The 16,911-nt window shown below is 36.0% G+C and overlaps 3 protein-coding genes across 3 annotated transcripts in view; 1 reads left to right on the top strand and 2 right to left on the bottom strand.

Moving 5' to 3' along the window:
• Positions 1-16,911, top strand: part of LOC123319555 (tachykinin-like peptides receptor 99D) — a 709,883-nt gene that overhangs the window by 158,038 nt on the left and 534,934 nt on the right. The gene's annotated exons all lie outside the window — the stretch shown is intronic.
• LOC123318232 lies at positions 848-1,318 on the bottom strand. The gene has a single exon (XM_044904848.1). The coding sequence runs from the start codon at positions 1,316-1,318 to the stop codon at positions 848-850; it is 471 nt and encodes a 156-aa protein (XP_044760783.1).
• Positions 1,378-2,223, bottom strand: LOC123318233. The gene has a single exon (XM_044904849.1). It carries the CDS (start codon positions 2,221-2,223, stop codon positions 1,378-1,380), a length of 846 nt encoding a protein of 281 aa, XP_044760784.1.

The raw sequence follows: 16,911 nt of genomic DNA on the forward strand, positions 1-16,911 counted from the left end.
TTCGGTGTCCAGATAATCGGTCTATTATCTTTTTTACGCGCACCCTTTAGTAGTTCATTTAAGCCTGCTTGGGTGTGAGCTGCATTTTTAATGAAAGGTCTATAAAAATTTATTATGCCTAAAAACTGTCGCAACTCATGAATTGTTTTTGGTCGTTGCAAGTCAACAATAGTATGTACTTTATCTGGCAGTGGTTTTGATCCTTCTGGAGTAATAAAATATCCCAAAAATTCAATTGCGTGGACACCAAATTGTGATTTTGCAACATTGATTCTAAGACCGTATTTCAAAAGTCTATCTAAAACCAATTTTAAATGTAGAATATGTTCTTCTTCAGAGGTAGACGCTATAAGTATATCATCAATATAAGAAAATACAAATTCTAAACCTGCCAAAACTTCATGAATAAACCGTTGAAATGTTGAAGGGGCATTTCGTAGTCCGAATGGCATAGCTATAAATTCAAATAACCCGAATGGAGTTGTAATGGCGGTTTTATGTCTATCTTCTTCGGCTATTGGTATATGGAAATAAGCCTTATGAAGGTCAATTTTTGAAAAAAATTGTTTTTTACCCAATATATGATTGAAATCTTCGATTCGAGGAATAGGATATCGATCGGGAAGAGTTCTTTCGATCAATCGCCTATAGTCTCCACATGGACGCCAGGAACCGTCTTTCTTCTTGACTAAATGTAAAGGACTAGCCCATTGTGACTTTGATGGTTGAATAATACCATTGTCCAACATAAACTGAAATTCTTTCTTAGCTATAGTCAATTTTTGGTTATCAAGACGTCTAGGTTTCGAAAATACTGGCTGTCCTGTTGTAACGATATGGTTACATGTTATTTAACATTGTGCTTAACATTACTAGGCAGAAAATTTGGTCGAGTTAACTCAGAATAATTGTTCAATAGTACACTGAATTTATCAAGTTTTTCACTGACTAAAGTACTCACTACATCTTCTGATGTGATGGACGCCAATTCACCTTTTCTGCAAAGCTTAGTGTCGCCATCCACCAACTGTTGTCTCTTCAGATCGACGAGTAGGTTGAATTTTTTCAAAAAGTCAGCACCCAGAATGCCTCTTGAGGTTTTGGCGATGATGAAAGGCCATCTAAATGCACGCCTTAGACCTAAATCGATTTCCATAATTATGATGCCATAGGTGGGTATCCGAGTACCATTAGCAGCATACAAGATGAAGTCATTGTTCGAATTTACCTGTGCTGAAGTTTTCTGACCATATGGAATAATTGATACGTCAGCACCGCTGTCCACTAAAAATTGCAAACCCGTGTTCCTGTCTAACATGAATAAACGAGAGTTGCAGCAAGTAACTGAATCAGTAGTAGATGTTGCTGCACTTTCCACTACTGACTGGAGTTTTCCGGCTTTTTCCAAGCACAAGGACCAGTACATTTTTCAGGGCGGCATTTTTTACCATATCTGTAGTGAAAATAACAGTATTTTCCTTCTGGATTGAATTTTTGTCTTGATTTCGATCTATCTCGGCCTCTCCCAGGGGTTAGACTTCGCCTAGTAGGTCTTTTTTCATAACTTATACTGAACTGTTTGATAGCTTTAGTAAGTTCCGCTACTTCTGTTCTCAATTTTTCAAGTTCATTGGAAGTACTTTTAGTTGCATTGGAACCTGAACCTTTAATACCATACAATTCATTTGGTGGGTTTAACTCATAAATTTTATCAGCCATGATTGCAAGACGATTAACACCTTCTTCACTTGTGATCACTACATTTTTTATATTGATTGGTAGATTTTCCAACCACAAGGTTTTTATTACTCTTTCTGATATATCAGTACCTGCTAGAGTTTTCAATTTCCTTAACAGTTGACTTGGTTTCAGATCACCAAGGTTTTGCCCTGTTAATAATCTCTTTATTCGTTTTTCTTCACTTTCTGCGAATATGCTCGTCAATCTTTCTTTGGCAAGCTGATATTTATTATCATTTGAACCGGTTGCTATATCCCAAATATTGTCTATTAAGGAAGGTTCCAGCTGGGATATTAAATAGTCGAATTTCAGTGAGTCCTTTCTGATACCATTAATTCTAAATTGAGCATCTATTTGATAAAACCAACGTTCCGGTTTCTCTGACCAAAAAGGTGGAATTTTAACTGAAATTTTGTTGATTTCTGGTAGATTGTTTTCTGGAACTTGATTTTCTTCCACACTTGGGGATTCAGCTTGCGACATTTCAGCGAGTTTACTTCGCACCTCGGGGTCACCAATGTATTATTAGAATATGAAATACAGAGAAAACATACAATACTTCAGTGTGACTTTTATATATTTTTTTATGAATTGTTTTTTAACACATAGGTGATAATTTAAATTCTAATTATTTACATAGAACTAAAAACTATATCTATGTTTCGACCACAAAGCTGTCACAATTATATTATGCCTCTACAGTAGAAAGAGCCACATGTCAAATGAGACAAAATTGAAAATAATCAAAGCCGTTGCTAGACCGCAACTGACTTATGGATCAGGTGCTTGGGGATTCACGGCAAAGAGCCATATACAAAGAATTCAGGCAACAGAAAACAAGCTACTACGATGTGCCATAGATGCGCCTTGGTTTGTCAGGAACAAACAGATATATCGAGATTTGAAGTGGGAAACCATCACCGAATTTATGAAGAGGAAAGCTGAAAAGTTATTCGAAACAGCGAAGGAACATCCAAACGAAGAACTCAGGAGACTAGTGGACTACGATCCGGAGGAAGACAGAAGAAGAATGAGAATTTACAAAAGGAGACCGCGAGATCAATTGAGGAGAGATTAAAATGAGTTCGAAAACTTATTATTGAAACTATACTAAGAAGAGATATCCGAAATGGACGAACATGAAAACCCTAGCACGACAATGTGCAAGAAGAAATTAACCGATTAAGGGATAAATGGTTTATAGGCAAATGCCCGGAACCAATAAAAAGCAGGTTAGGTTTAGTGGGTCGCGAACTCAGGAGAGTGAGTAACCCCACAGTGTTCCCTAGAAATGGGTTCCTCTGGGCGAGAGATAGAGCCCCGTGTTCTCACGGTCGCAGATTCCCCCTGCTATAAAAAAAAAATACATTTTCATTTTGAATAAAAAAGTAGTAGGTTATTTCCGGTATGACCGGAAGTTGCAGGCGTCTAAAAATATTATAGGTACCCTGTTCTTAGTCAAAAACATCAACATGCAAAACAGTACAAAATTGTCGAAATTGTTATCAGTTTTCTATAAACGTCTAATAGGCCGCCCACTGTGGGACGTCCTGTTTTAAATGATCTAACTTAAAATGTGCACTGCCTCATAATCATGTGTGCTGACAGCACAACACTAGCAATTAGAAATTCCAATTTAGAGTCCTTTAGTATGAAGATAAAAGAAACTGTATGAACCGAAATAAACTGGTTTATAGTCAACAAACTCTTCCTTAAAAGGAAAATCCTGAACTGTCTTATTCACCTCCAGGATAGCACTATCTATCTCCGAGAGAAATTCCCGGACATCCTGAAATATATACCTCAAAGTCAGACTATATAGTGCCATATGTGTTCTTCGATGCTTTGTGCTATATGACGTCAGAAATATCAAGTCAGAAAGAGGCCTTTCATACTAATAATGTACTATTATACTCAAAAATGCTCTATGGTCTAAAGATCTCGAAATATCTTCACACATACAGGCACGGCTCCTCGACATGAGGCAGCTGTTAGAGCCCAATAAAAAAAGCTGACTCAAGAACCCACTGGAGACTATTATTCAGAAAGAACAGAATACATACAATAACATCTGAATCACCCGAAACAATTTGTCACACATTCCAAAAGTCAACATTATAATATTAGGAGCAAAGATTATAGAGTAGAAAGATAGGAAACGAAGCGACTAAAGTGATGTGAGCGCCATCTGTGTTTCAAATGTGTTTTTAAGGCTCTAAGACTGGTTAAAATTTTAATTCGAAGGACATATGAAATTTTGCGAGCTGTCAGACATATGGCCATTTTGATCGAACAGGTTTTGAATGTTTTGATTCTCGTATCCATAGACAACCGCGTATCGCCTTTTGTTTTTCGAGTCCGTTCTAGTTGCTGATTATTGAAATTTTTGTCTAATTTCTTGGCGAAAACCTCAGAATATCGATCGAAAATTATTGTATGGTGAAGAACTGTGGATCAAATAAAATGAATTTTACTAAGGAAAATGGGAATGTAAGTATTAACTGGTAACATGTGACTCGGTCATTCATTGATTTTTATTTTCAGTGCTACGAAGTGGATAAAATTTTCAGGGCGTAAAGGCCTGCAAGCGCTACTGATTACACCATGTGCAACATTTTACTGCAAGTCGATTGAGAACTGTTCATCCACGTGAATTGTTGCATGCAGGAAGCATCCCTTACATGAGGTGCTCATTTAGGGGAAATTATGACTTTTATACCTCCATTCAAAGATTCTCAATTGCCTTCAATATATTCAGAAATGCAAAAGTTTTATGGATTTCGATTTGGGAATCGGGTGACTGTCAAATTGTCGTTTGGAAAGTCATAATTTTATGAAACCTTCTTTGAGTGTTCTGTTCATTCGTCAATCAATTTGTATATTGTGTCATAAAGAGACCATACTATGAGGAAATCATAAAAAAGCATGAAGAAATTATACTGACGGGCTTGAATACAGGTCTTGTATACCTCTGTTAGGTTTTTTTCAATTGTGGTTCTGAATATGTTGTGAATAATATGTAAGTAACGGAAATGTGTATACTATGACGGTAAATTGAATATTGGTTTATATCAATTTCTGATAAAAATTGTACAAATTCAACTCAGTTTCTTAATTCAAAACGTTTTCACAGAAAAAACACCTATGACGTTCCTCTAGCAGATAATCATGTACACTTGTATCCTAGTCAAAGCTCTATTCGTTGTCCATAATTTCAAATTTTTGAAAATTTTCATAGATTACAAATAAAAATTTATCACATCCAACAGAGTATTTCATTGATAATAATCGATTCCAAACAATTTTCAGATGAAATCCTTTTGTTTTGTCGCTCAGGATGTTTGTTTTCTAGTTTCAACAAGGTCAATATTGAAATTCAATACAAGGAATATAATTCGAATTTCGCGCCCCTGAATTATAGAACAGAAAACTGTTATTAAACAGTTTTTCGTTATTGACAATACGTTTTCAGCGCCATCTCATAGTTAAATGTGTTTTCACTGGCCAAAATGTAGTCGGTTTTTAGTACAAGCGATATGAGGGCGTTTCCTATCTTTCTACTCTATAATTTTTGATTAGGAGCAAAGCTGTCAATAAAAATTTAGAATATAACATCAGGAGTACATTGGTCCACATTCCCAAAATCAATCTTGATTTATCAAACATGGATGTAACAAGCCAATATATTAGGAGAAACGACAGATTGAATATTATTAGAAGAAAGTAGTTATGTTAAACCAAGAAGAACCCTGGAAGTCACATGGCTATAACAGACAACCAAGGAAATGGAACGCGATAAGCTAGAAATTTATGAAGGAAAACATGAAAAACTATTTACTTCGAAATACTGCCTTTAAGTACCTTTGTCGATTTTAAATTTGCTATAGAGACCTCAGAAATAGGTATTGACTTGATTTTTGTATGAAATAATCGAAATGAACTGTTTTTTTATACTATTCACACTTTAACCGATTTGACAGATTTTTAACAAATGTATCTTACCTGATTACCCCATCAATCCAAATTTAGACTATCCTTCCATTTCTTCCTATCAAGTGTGAAAATGCATGCTCTCCCACGAACGATAAGAAGCGGGGATCGGTCAAACGAAACTAGTATTTTCTAACAGCGGATAATAATACTCTATTCATACTATTGGAAAATAGCCAAACTCGTATCTTACAGTAGTCTATTTTTTATCGTCGGTCGCTGACAGAGTACCTATATTGTTTGTAACACGAAATCGGTAAAACTGGTCAACACCTTTTTTTTTCTCATTTTTTGTACTTTTACTGAACATGCCCAGGACTCTGGTAAACTCGAAAATAATGGATAATTAATTACAGCTTTAGTTCTGGCAATCTGCAGTTTTTTGGTTTTCACTAAGAATATTATTGAGTATGTACATGTTAAATTGAAATTTTTATTCAGCACTATGAAATGCAACCTTTCGTTGCAAGCCCCAATAATAGTCGGTCATCATGTAGACCCAACCTCCTTCATAACGCTCTTTTATTGTCTATAAAACTTGTCTGTGAATCTCTCTTCCTGCTCTTCGCTAAAATTATCCAGGTTTTCCGGAAATCACTCTAACGGTAAGTATAAAAGTGGATTTTCGGGAGCAATCTCGTAAGCAGGCACTCAACAAGCTCGCACATCTCGTTTCCAAGGAAATAACTAACTTATAACCATGATACGTTTTCATTCATCGATTACTCTTTTCCCAGACACCTAAAGATTTTCGTTTCCCAATATGATGTACCCAAAATTATACAGTTTTTATTCTGGGTTGGGAACGGACCGTATGCAGGTGTGCTTCAGGTTTTCAATATTTTGTAAGGTATACATGCCACAAAAAAATCGGAATATCGACGTCAAAGGCCATACCGAAGTATAATTCCATTTCTCTAAAATCTACTATCATGTTGCCCTTGCAATAAGGTAAGGCCGAAAAACCTACTTCTTGGTAGTCAAATCAAGAGAAAGAGGCAGATCCTATGTTCTCGTAAAGCAGAAAAAGAACGATACCCAGAATTGTAACCTGCTCGGACTCCGCTTGTAACTTTCATATTGTTAGAAGAAAAAGCACCACCATCCCTGACTCTGAGAGTTCTGTTAGTGAGGAACGAGTGGGTCCAAGTAGGCAAGTAAACTTGAATTCACACGAGCTTCAGCTTGTGAATAAGGCGACGGTCTATAAGTCGTTCAAAACCCTTGGTCACCCCTCAGTATTTCACACCAATCGGAACAACAACGTCCAAAAATTTCGTCAAATCGTTCACCGCTAAATTTTTTTATCGTAGATGGGTCGAAGTTGAGCGACTAGGAAGAAAAACACACTGACATAAATTTACCACATTAAGATAACTCTCGAGATAACTGAATAATTTGGTCAGAGGTTGTTCAGAGACAGTGGACACTGGGCTGATGAGGCGGTTGTTGGAATAATAATTACTCTCATTCGCAATTTTACAAATGAGCGTTACAGATGCTGTAACGTCTGAACGTAATAGAAAAAGGAGAAATTTTTTGAATATGAGAAACATTGGTTTAGCAGTATCGGGAAATGAAAGTATTCCCCAGCCTGCAAAGACTTTCAGGGAGAAAATGTCCAACAAAAAAAACTATATTATCGAGGGAACAGGGACATCGAAGAATTACTACAGGAGGCTGGTCCTGACTGGTTTCCAAGTAAAGTGAGAAGAAAATTATTCAGACAGTACAGCAGTCTTCAAAAACCTACTGCACAATTCTTCAGATGAACTTTTCCAGAGACTTGATATTCGGATATATTCGAAGAACATATTTTCATTTCCATCAAGGACACACCCTCCTTTCATCTCAATACTTGTTTGATCTTCTGTACTATTTTTTGCCGACAGATGATAAACTGCACAATATAAAATACAAAATCAATTAAAAAATTTTAATACTTTATTTGCTCCTGCGTGAATTCTTGCACTAATTTGTCAAGAGCAAATCAGAAAAATTTGTTGCCTGACATGAACACTAGTCCATGACCTCCTGATTCCCCAGAAAAAGGCTATTAGAATATTCATGAGTCCCAAACAGTCAGACAGTCCTTTCCGAAATTGGGGAATTCCAACCACACCAGCAGTATATATACTTGAATGCGTCACATATGTCCATGAAAACCTGGCCCATTTTTCATCCATGCTCATATCATAATTTTAATACTCGAACAAGCTCAGTATTCCATTCCACAGCCTGAAATTTTCCCAACAAGGTGTAGGCTTCTGGGCCTCAAAAATCCATAGTAAGATACCTGAATCCAAAAGAATTATCAGGGAAAAAATTCAAGAAAGGTGTGAAGCAGATCCTCTTAGAAAACACGGTCTATTCCTTAGATGACTTGTTCTAGAACTAGAGTGTATATATACCTATTTTTTTTTTTTGACCTGGTATGTAATTTTTTGATGATGATGATTGTTATATTATATTGTATTATAGAACTTCAAAATGGTAACTTCGTAGCGTTACGAAGTCTAAATCAGACTCCTTCGTCTGACGAATTCTTAAAAAATCTTCTGAAGATGCAGAGTCCTTCCAGATTGAATTTTAATCGATATCTGAAAGCATATTGTATCGCTTTTCGCTTAAGTTATCACGAATTCTATAAACGACCTACTTGTCGAAATTTGATATTGCTAGTCCATCAGGAATACTAGAATTCTATAAAAGTAGATGAAACTGATATTCACGAAATCAGTTTCACCAAAAAAATCAGTTTTCTTGGGATTTTATTCGCACTACTCATATATTTATGACATCATTCCGCTGGTTGCAAACTTCAGAAAATCGGCTGCACTGTAACGAAAGAAATGCTGAAATAAATAGCGTGGAACTTCTGGCCCTCCCCAATTACACAAAGTAACATAACAGGTCATGAGATACTCTCCTGCCGAGATGAATTGAAATGATTAATTCATGAGGTTGAGAAATGTTCATTGCATTTTCCAGTCAGTTGGGTATTTTCCAGAATGATTCTTGGGTAGTCCCATGAATGTTCGAATGGAACATGAATAATATATATATATATGTCATACAACGTCACAGGAACTGTATATTTAGTCAGTGAAATATATTATTTTATTTGTTATCTGCATGAAACGGGAGAGATTATTTAGTGTCCTATGTGGTGTTGGTAGTAACACATTGGAGAAAATATATTCGTATACTTATCTATTGACTCTATTAGAAACCAAATTTAACCATTACTAGATGACTATATGAGTACAAGAGTACATACATTTATTAACATAATTCCGGAACTAGCAAGATACATCTACGTCATCACATGAATCTCTTCTATATAGCATAGTGCGCAAGAATTTTTGGTAGATCATGTTTTCTCTGTTGTATTAAAGTTGTATTTGTCTACCTAACATCTTTATAAAATATTGATAAATATAATTGAATAGGTAATTAAGCGCCAAAATGTACAGTGTGGAAAGGTCCCAGCGAGCACAAAAACATCTCAGAGATGTTAAAAGTAAGAGATTTCGAGACATTGAACATCCACTGCGATGTTCTGTTCATACATGAATAGAACTTTTATAGAACAGCCAATGTCCGCCGCAGGCGGCTATTATATGGATGTCCCTGGGATGTCACGAAAAGAACTACTCAGAAGTTTTTTTTGATAGCCTTTTCATGTACACAATAGAACATTTCTAAAGCGCTTTGCGCACACGAAATCGCTGTTTGTAAGACTTTATATGAAATTCTTTTGTGGGGCCTTTTTTCTTTCATTTGAATGTTTAAGGATACCACATTCTATTTTAAATGAACTACAAAGTTTTTAAATGATATACAGAATACTATATAAGAATAAAAATATTTTAATGATACTTCAACAGGTACGAAAGAAGGAAAAGAAATCACATTTCACATAAAAAATTGAACAACAAAAAACAATTGATAAATATTATACTACAGAAAGGGAGAACAAACAAAAAAATATATCACATTCAATAAAACAAACATAAATGACCAAAAAGAAATATCACATTTAACATGAAAAAAACAGAAATAATAGAAAACAATCTGATATAATTTTAGATGTACCGAAAGGGAAATGAAAAAAAATTTATGAAAAATTTATTTTCCCTTCATTTTATCGTCCCTCCTCCTCTGCCTAATATGCCTAAACCAATCTTTGGCATAGAGTTCGAATACTTTCCTAGTGATTTGGAATTTTTTATGGATCACATCTACAATATAAAAACAATTCAAACAATTAATTCACAAAATATATGAAGGTTAAGATGATTTTTTCCAATTAAAATAACAGAAAAAATAGCTGCATGAAAGGATCTGGAAGATTTGAGTTGTATATAGCTCCTGACCAGGTTGATTTGCGAAACGATTTTATTTATTTATTTGTACTGGTATTTAAAGATGGAACAATTTAAAGTAGTTTTCAAAAACAAGAACTTTTCTGGGACAATTTGAATTATTTTTTGATTCACAAGTGATGAATGATCATTATCATCGTCGGAAGAGTAATCTTACAAAATATTCTGGGAATTATCAACGGCAGAGATAGATTAATTATCGAAAAATGTTGAAATCCTCGATGATGTGGCTTTAAACTTTATAAAGTTATTTCTTGAATAATTATAATAACCTTCCATATACCATTCGATTATTCCAACCAAAATACAATGATCTCTTATACCTAGTCCCAAATACACAAATAATATTAACTACGCAGCGCGGATTCTTTTGAGGTTATATGTATGTTTCTGGACATTATACTATACATTTAATTCATGTAATACTTACTTATTCATTGTATTTGGTTACTATGAGGAGATCGATCCTAAATTCACAATCAAAACCAACACAGAAGTAGTTAATATTATACAAATCACCAATCAACTTTCAACTCCGAACAGTCCACAGTCCAAACTACGAAGAAAGTGGAAATGGTGGCAAAATGAAATAGGTGAATTGTATATTGTTTATTTGGAATAAACCTCCCAAGGCAAACTATGCGACGCCAAGAGAAGATATCCACACGTTTACATTATTTTCAATACGACAGTACCTCTCAGTAGGTAGACGAAGAAATGCCACAGATGGCACAGATCAGAACAAATAAAGATTTCCAATAGCCTTTGGAGACCTCTTTGGGAAGTGCATATTACGTTTCAAAGAAACATCCACATGCCAACATTTTCGAAACATCCCAAAACATCCCAGGGATGTTTGTGCTCGCTGGGGTGTTATTCTCTCAGCGCACCTTGCATTTTTTTTATCGCGACCGACGGTGTACGCGATTCGGTTCGCGACGGTATTCGGAGCTTGTCTGTACCCAACTTGAATTACTGCAATGGATGCAAGTCATGATGCTGAGACCATTAATAACATATGGGTCAGCAGTCTGGTTTGCTAAAGCAGAGCAAATGAGCACGAGAAAAACACTCAAACAAATTTTCTTTTTGTGTAGCAGGGGGAAAATCTGCAAGTCAGATGAACCACCCTCTCCTGAGGAGGAACAAGTGTGGGACTCTTCTGAGCTCGAGATCCACTAAAAACCCTTAACTGCTTCTTGAATATTGAGTCCGGACATTTGCCTATAAATCGTTCATCTCTTAGTCGGTCATTTTAATCTTTTCTTAATTGATCTCTTGGCCTCCTTCGGTAAATTCGCATTCTCCTTTTGTCTTTCTCTGGGTTGTAGTCCACTAGTCTCCTGAGTTCTTGATTCGGATGGTTTTTCGCTGTTTCGTATAATTTCTCTGCTTTTCTGTTCATGAATTCCGTTATGGTTTCCCATTTTAGGACCCTATAAATCTGTCTATTCCTGACAAACCAAGGTGCATCTATTGCACATCGTAGCAGCTTGTTTTCAGTGGCCTGAATTCTTTTGATATGGCTCTTTGCCGCGAAACCCCAGGCAACTGATACATAAGTCAGTGGAGGCCTAGCAACGGATTTGATTATCTTCAATTTTGTCTCTTTCGACATGTTGCTTTTTCTTCCTATCAGAGGGTGGAGTCTATTCATCGCTGCTTTCGTTTTGTCGATTGCTTGTTTGATATCAAGATTCGTTGTTGGTCGCAGTCTTCTCTTCTGTAGTTATATTGCTTGGCTCTTTTGTCCATTGAGCTTGATTTTCCACTTTATGCACCAGTCATTTGTTTCGTCAATCGTTTCTTGTAGAACTCGTTCTATTACTTCTGGGTTGCGGTGTCGAGTTGCTATGCCTGTGTCGTCAGCATATAACGTTAGCATGGTTCTTGGATTCTTCGGAATATCGTGAATGTATATGTTGTACAGAAGTGGCCCAAGTACCGACCCTTGGGGTACTCAAGCCTCTATTTCTCTTGTTGTGGAGCATTCTCCTTCTACTTTCACGTAAAATCTTCTATTTTTGAGATATTTCCGGATCAACTTGCATATTTTGATCGAATATCCAGCACATCTCATCTAATATATAAATCATGCCATACTCTGTCGAATGCTCTGGCGACGTTTATTAAAACAAGACCTGTAGCTTGTTTATTTTGAAATCCCTCTGTAATGTATTTTGTGAGCCTTAATAATTGTTGCTCTGTTGAATGCTCTCTTCTGAATCCGAACTGTTCTGGTGGTATTAGTTTCAGATTTTCGATTTCCTCATTTAGCCTCTTGGCTATAATTCTTTCTACTACTACGACAATAGACTTATCGGTCTGTAGTTTTGTGGGAACTTTTTCTCTCAATTGTTGAAGTTTATTGAACATTATGACTTCTGCTGTTTTCCATTTTTATGGGTAGTGTTCTGTCCTCATAATTCCATTCGCGATATTTGTTAGAGCAGAAATACCTTTTCTAGGTAATTTCATCAACATAACATTCGTTATTTTATCGCTTCCGGGAGCTTTCCTCTTCTTCAAACTTCTAATTATTTTCCTGATTTCATTTGGCGATGTTGGTTTTTCTATTTTGGCATCCGCTAGTAATTCATCCATTTCTTCATCATTTTCTTCAACCAGTTCTTTCAAATCTTCATTATCGTCGTCTATCCTCAAATTTATTCTCGATTCTCATTCGATCGAGTCCGCCAATGGATCTGCCTTATCAGTATTGGTATACGCCATTCCCCTTTCTTCGTGTAGGGGTGAAATTTTAGTCTTTTCTCCTCGTAGCCTTTTTTGCATTCTCCATGCAGAATGATCAATTGTAATCAGTTCTTGAACCCTTTTGTTCCATCTGTTCTTAGATCTTTCAGGGTCTTGGCTATGGCGGTTGAGGTTCGATCTATTCAGATCATTTTTATTCATCCGATATATTCTTCTGAGTCTTCTATTTTCTCGTATAAGATATTTTACTTCTTTAGACGTATCGCCGTGCAGATGACTTGGTGCTGGTCTCTTCACTCATCTCGTGCTCTTTTTGTAAGCTTTCAATATAAGCTGTTCCAGTTTATCAACCGCACATTCCAGATCCTCTGGAGTGCTTATTGTTGGAATTTCTGTTAATTCCGATTGTATTAAACGGCTGTATTTACCCCATTTGGTATATTTTCTCATTTCCATCAGTTTTTCTCTTGGTTCTTCTCCAATTGTCAATTCCATGGGATTGTGGTTTGAGGTTCCATCTTCCAAAGTTTAATCGAAAATTCTCGAGATATATTTTTCAATATCGCGATGTCCATTACATCTGGTATTCCTATACCAAAAGCAAGATATGTCGGTAACTCTGGTCCAATCACTATGGCATTTTGTTTTTACACTCAAGAAGGTACAAGGTTTGCTTATCTGCAGGTACGTGCATCAATGGACCTAAGAGAACGTGACCAACTAGAGCACTTGGGGTCCATGAGGGCTACAAAGATCTCAACCCTTCACATCTAGTAATAGATATAGGGTACCCAATGAGGCAATTCTTTGAATATCCAGGGAAGTTACAGATTATGAGAGAATGAAAATTCAGAATTTCTGGACCTTTCTAAACAAGTAAATCTCATCAGCGAACCTTCCTAATAATGAATGAAGAAGTAAACAGATAGAAGAAATCCGACACGATGCTATGTGAAATATTTCGAAATTAATAATATCAAATGGTACACGGATGATAAAATATCTACGAGGGGGGCTGGCACTGAAATATACAAGGGCAAACACCAAGTTTACAGCATAGTTAGGATTCTTTTCGAGTACTCTGCAGACAAAAATACTTCCAATCGAACTATGCGTAAAAATAAAACTGGAAAGAAACTATCGAAGATGTAACATAGTGACCCATTTTGATACCGTAGGCAAGCACTGCAACTACTCAAAGCTGATATGGAGGTGCCTAAGGAAACTTAACGAAGTAGGCAAGAGCAACATGGTCTTTCCAGTCTGGGTTACTGATCACTCTGAAGCAAAGCAAACGATGAGGTCCACTATCCAGAAAGGAAGCACAAACGCATCTTACTGTTCCAAAACCTTTCTGTGGTATACAGAAACAGTAAAATGTACCTATAAGAAAGAATTTCTGGTGCAGGAAGAAACCAAATGAGAAATCCTTTGGAATGGAAAATGTAAGATCCTAGATGTATTCGAATCTCATTAAATATAAGTAATGGCTCCTAGCTTTCTAACAGAGCATTGTCTCTTAGGTAGCATATTATGAGAATGGGTTTACCAGAAACTGACGAGTGTAGATTCTGTGGAGAAGAGAAAGCAGGCTTCTGCTAACCTGCGCAAGGAATGTATTGGACGAAAATCATCGATAGAAGAAGAACTTAGACCTGGTCTCACAAAGCCTAATTAGGGAATCAATGCTTAGTTGACGGATAAAAGTCAATTAGGTTTCAATCGATTGCTCACTCATGAGCATTCAGAATTTCATTCTCTCATCAAATGTAGATCTACATACGTCCATTAAATGATACTGAATTGCTACTTTTTCAATATATTCGAAATGAAAAGGATCCAGAGATCTCGTTTCGGAAATCGAGTGACTGCAATCAAAGTTTTGTGAAACCCGCGGCAAACCTCCATGCAGCTCTCTCGAATACTGGAGCTCTATAGCTGGAGGGCGAGCCGTAGATGATAGATATTTATTCATCGTGCTATTACCTTCGTTGATTGTCACTTGAAAATAAATCATATGGAAGTAGAATGAAGAAAAATAAATTAAAAGTTCAGAAGAGTATAATACATAGTTAAAAGAAAAATATCACAAATATCAAGTCATATGTTGATGGAGTGAATGGCCAATTCAAGTAATCTTGATGTTGCAAACGATTTGAATTCTTCGAATGGGCGGCACTTCCGATCATTTGACAAGCCATATTAAATGTCAACAGCACACCATTTCTAGGGGTCCGCAGGTATCGTTTTAGGAAACAGGATTCACACGCCTTAATTAGTGTACTGCAATTGGCCGCACCCGGTTCGCTGGATCTCTGAATTAGAACCCATTTCAACTCCGAAATTACTTTTTATTGACTTCTCAGCGGGAAAGGTCCGATGTCAAGATTACCATCGGTTTTTGTGTGATTGATGGGATATGTTCTCCTCTTTGTTTTTCCAACAGAGGGAAACTATGGCTATTAGAGAAAGATAAATCTAGTTAGACATCGATTTAATTGTAGATCAAACTCGGGAGAATCGTAGGAAGTTCTATCTTAAATCGATCATGATTTACAGTAGGTATACCGGGTGGTTTTATCAAAAGTCAGAAATCTCGAGAAGGAAACATCCTACAGAAAATATTTCTAATGAAAAGATTTTGGTTTTCAAGAAGGATTCCACTTATGCTAAGGCCGCTTCTATTTTCTGTCCTCCCGCTGGTGGAGGGTCAATTTTGAAATTTGGAGAAGAGCACGTCTGAACTGTTTTAGGATAGTTGTTCATTCACATGATATCCTGTGAGGAAATTGTTCGTAGAAACCACTGAACTATACTCAAAATGGAAAGCTCACAGCAATATATACGAGCAAGCCGAGAGAGATAGTCAACAGAGTGTCGGGCCTTTTTGTCTGCCAGGGCCGTCGTGCCCCTGAACTTATATGCCGATTTTTCCATATAGTAAATATTTTTCAATGATAACGATTTTATAACATTCTTATTGTATTGTCAATGCCAAATTGGATACCAGAATAATCTTTATTCTTTTTTACCATTCGTCACAATAACACCATTTTTTCCTTCACAAATATTCTCTCAGAAAAATATCAATACACAAAAGGAACTAACGAAAAGTTACTGTTTTTTTTTTTATTTCGTATGTGCGTCCCCTTCTGACGCCACTCTTAGTAATCTAATCACCATGAAATCGGTATAAATAGCAAAGGTCATGAGCATACATATATTCGAGGCTCTTTTCTCGTTAACATAAAAAAAATGCAAATTCATTGCAGGACAGAAGGAACCAGACAATCAAAATGTCATAAAATTATTATGCCTCGCAATTATTGACATCCAATTCCAAAATATCAACAAAAGAACATGCCAAAATTTCGAGAAGTCATCCCACCAGCATATTGAATTATTACATAAGATAACGAATAGAAAATAATGCCTGGAATTTCAATAAAATATTATATTTTATGAACAAAAAACTGTTAGACGGTTTTGAGTGCTGTGGCGAAAGCTAAATAGCTGCATCACAAAACTGGACCCATTTCTCATCGATTGAGAGAAGTGTAATCTGAAAATGAAAATCGACAATTTTAGGTAGGTAACTGAAAATTCGATGTATGTTTTTTTTTCACCTAAGCTTATCAAAAGTCCTAACAGTGAAAGGAAAAATATTAAGGTGAATATTTGGGCAAAAATCACATAAATCTACTGATTTGAATGTTCCTTAAATAATTTATTTTTGTTTTGTACCTCAAGAGAAAAGAAGTAAGAAAATATCTTACGATTGCTTTCATTCCACTAATTTTCAATTCTGAGAAAAAAAATGATTTTGCTTTTCTTGTTCAAAAGATACATACTGGGAATGTTCATTTCCATATTCCCATCGGATTGTATGTCATCATTATACTTCGCCATACCTAGGATAAAAGCATTTGGAAAGATCAAGAGATTGATTTATGGAACCAATTAGAACTCAGGTATCAGTAAGTTACAACAATATCAGTAAGAAATGTTTGGTACAGCACCGTGTTGGTCTTCGTTCCGATATTACATTGTTGAATGACTCACTGGATAATTGTTGACT

Source organism: Coccinella septempunctata, chromosome 8, assembly GCF_907165205.1.
Source record: "Coccinella septempunctata chromosome 8, icCocSept1.1, whole genome shotgun sequence".
Lineage (NCBI taxonomy): Eukaryota > Metazoa > Arthropoda > Insecta > Coleoptera > Coccinellidae > Coccinella > Coccinella septempunctata.

Bases quoted from the DNA above. Each gene is read 5' to 3' on its own strand.
- LOC123318232 (XM_044904848.1), bottom strand. From the start codon at position 1,318: ATGTTAGACAGGAACACGGGTTTGCAATTTTTAGTGGACAGCGGTGCT.
- LOC123318233 (XM_044904849.1), bottom strand. From the start codon at position 2,223: ATGTCGCAAGCTGAATCCCCAAGTGTGGAAGAAAATCAAGTTCCAGAA.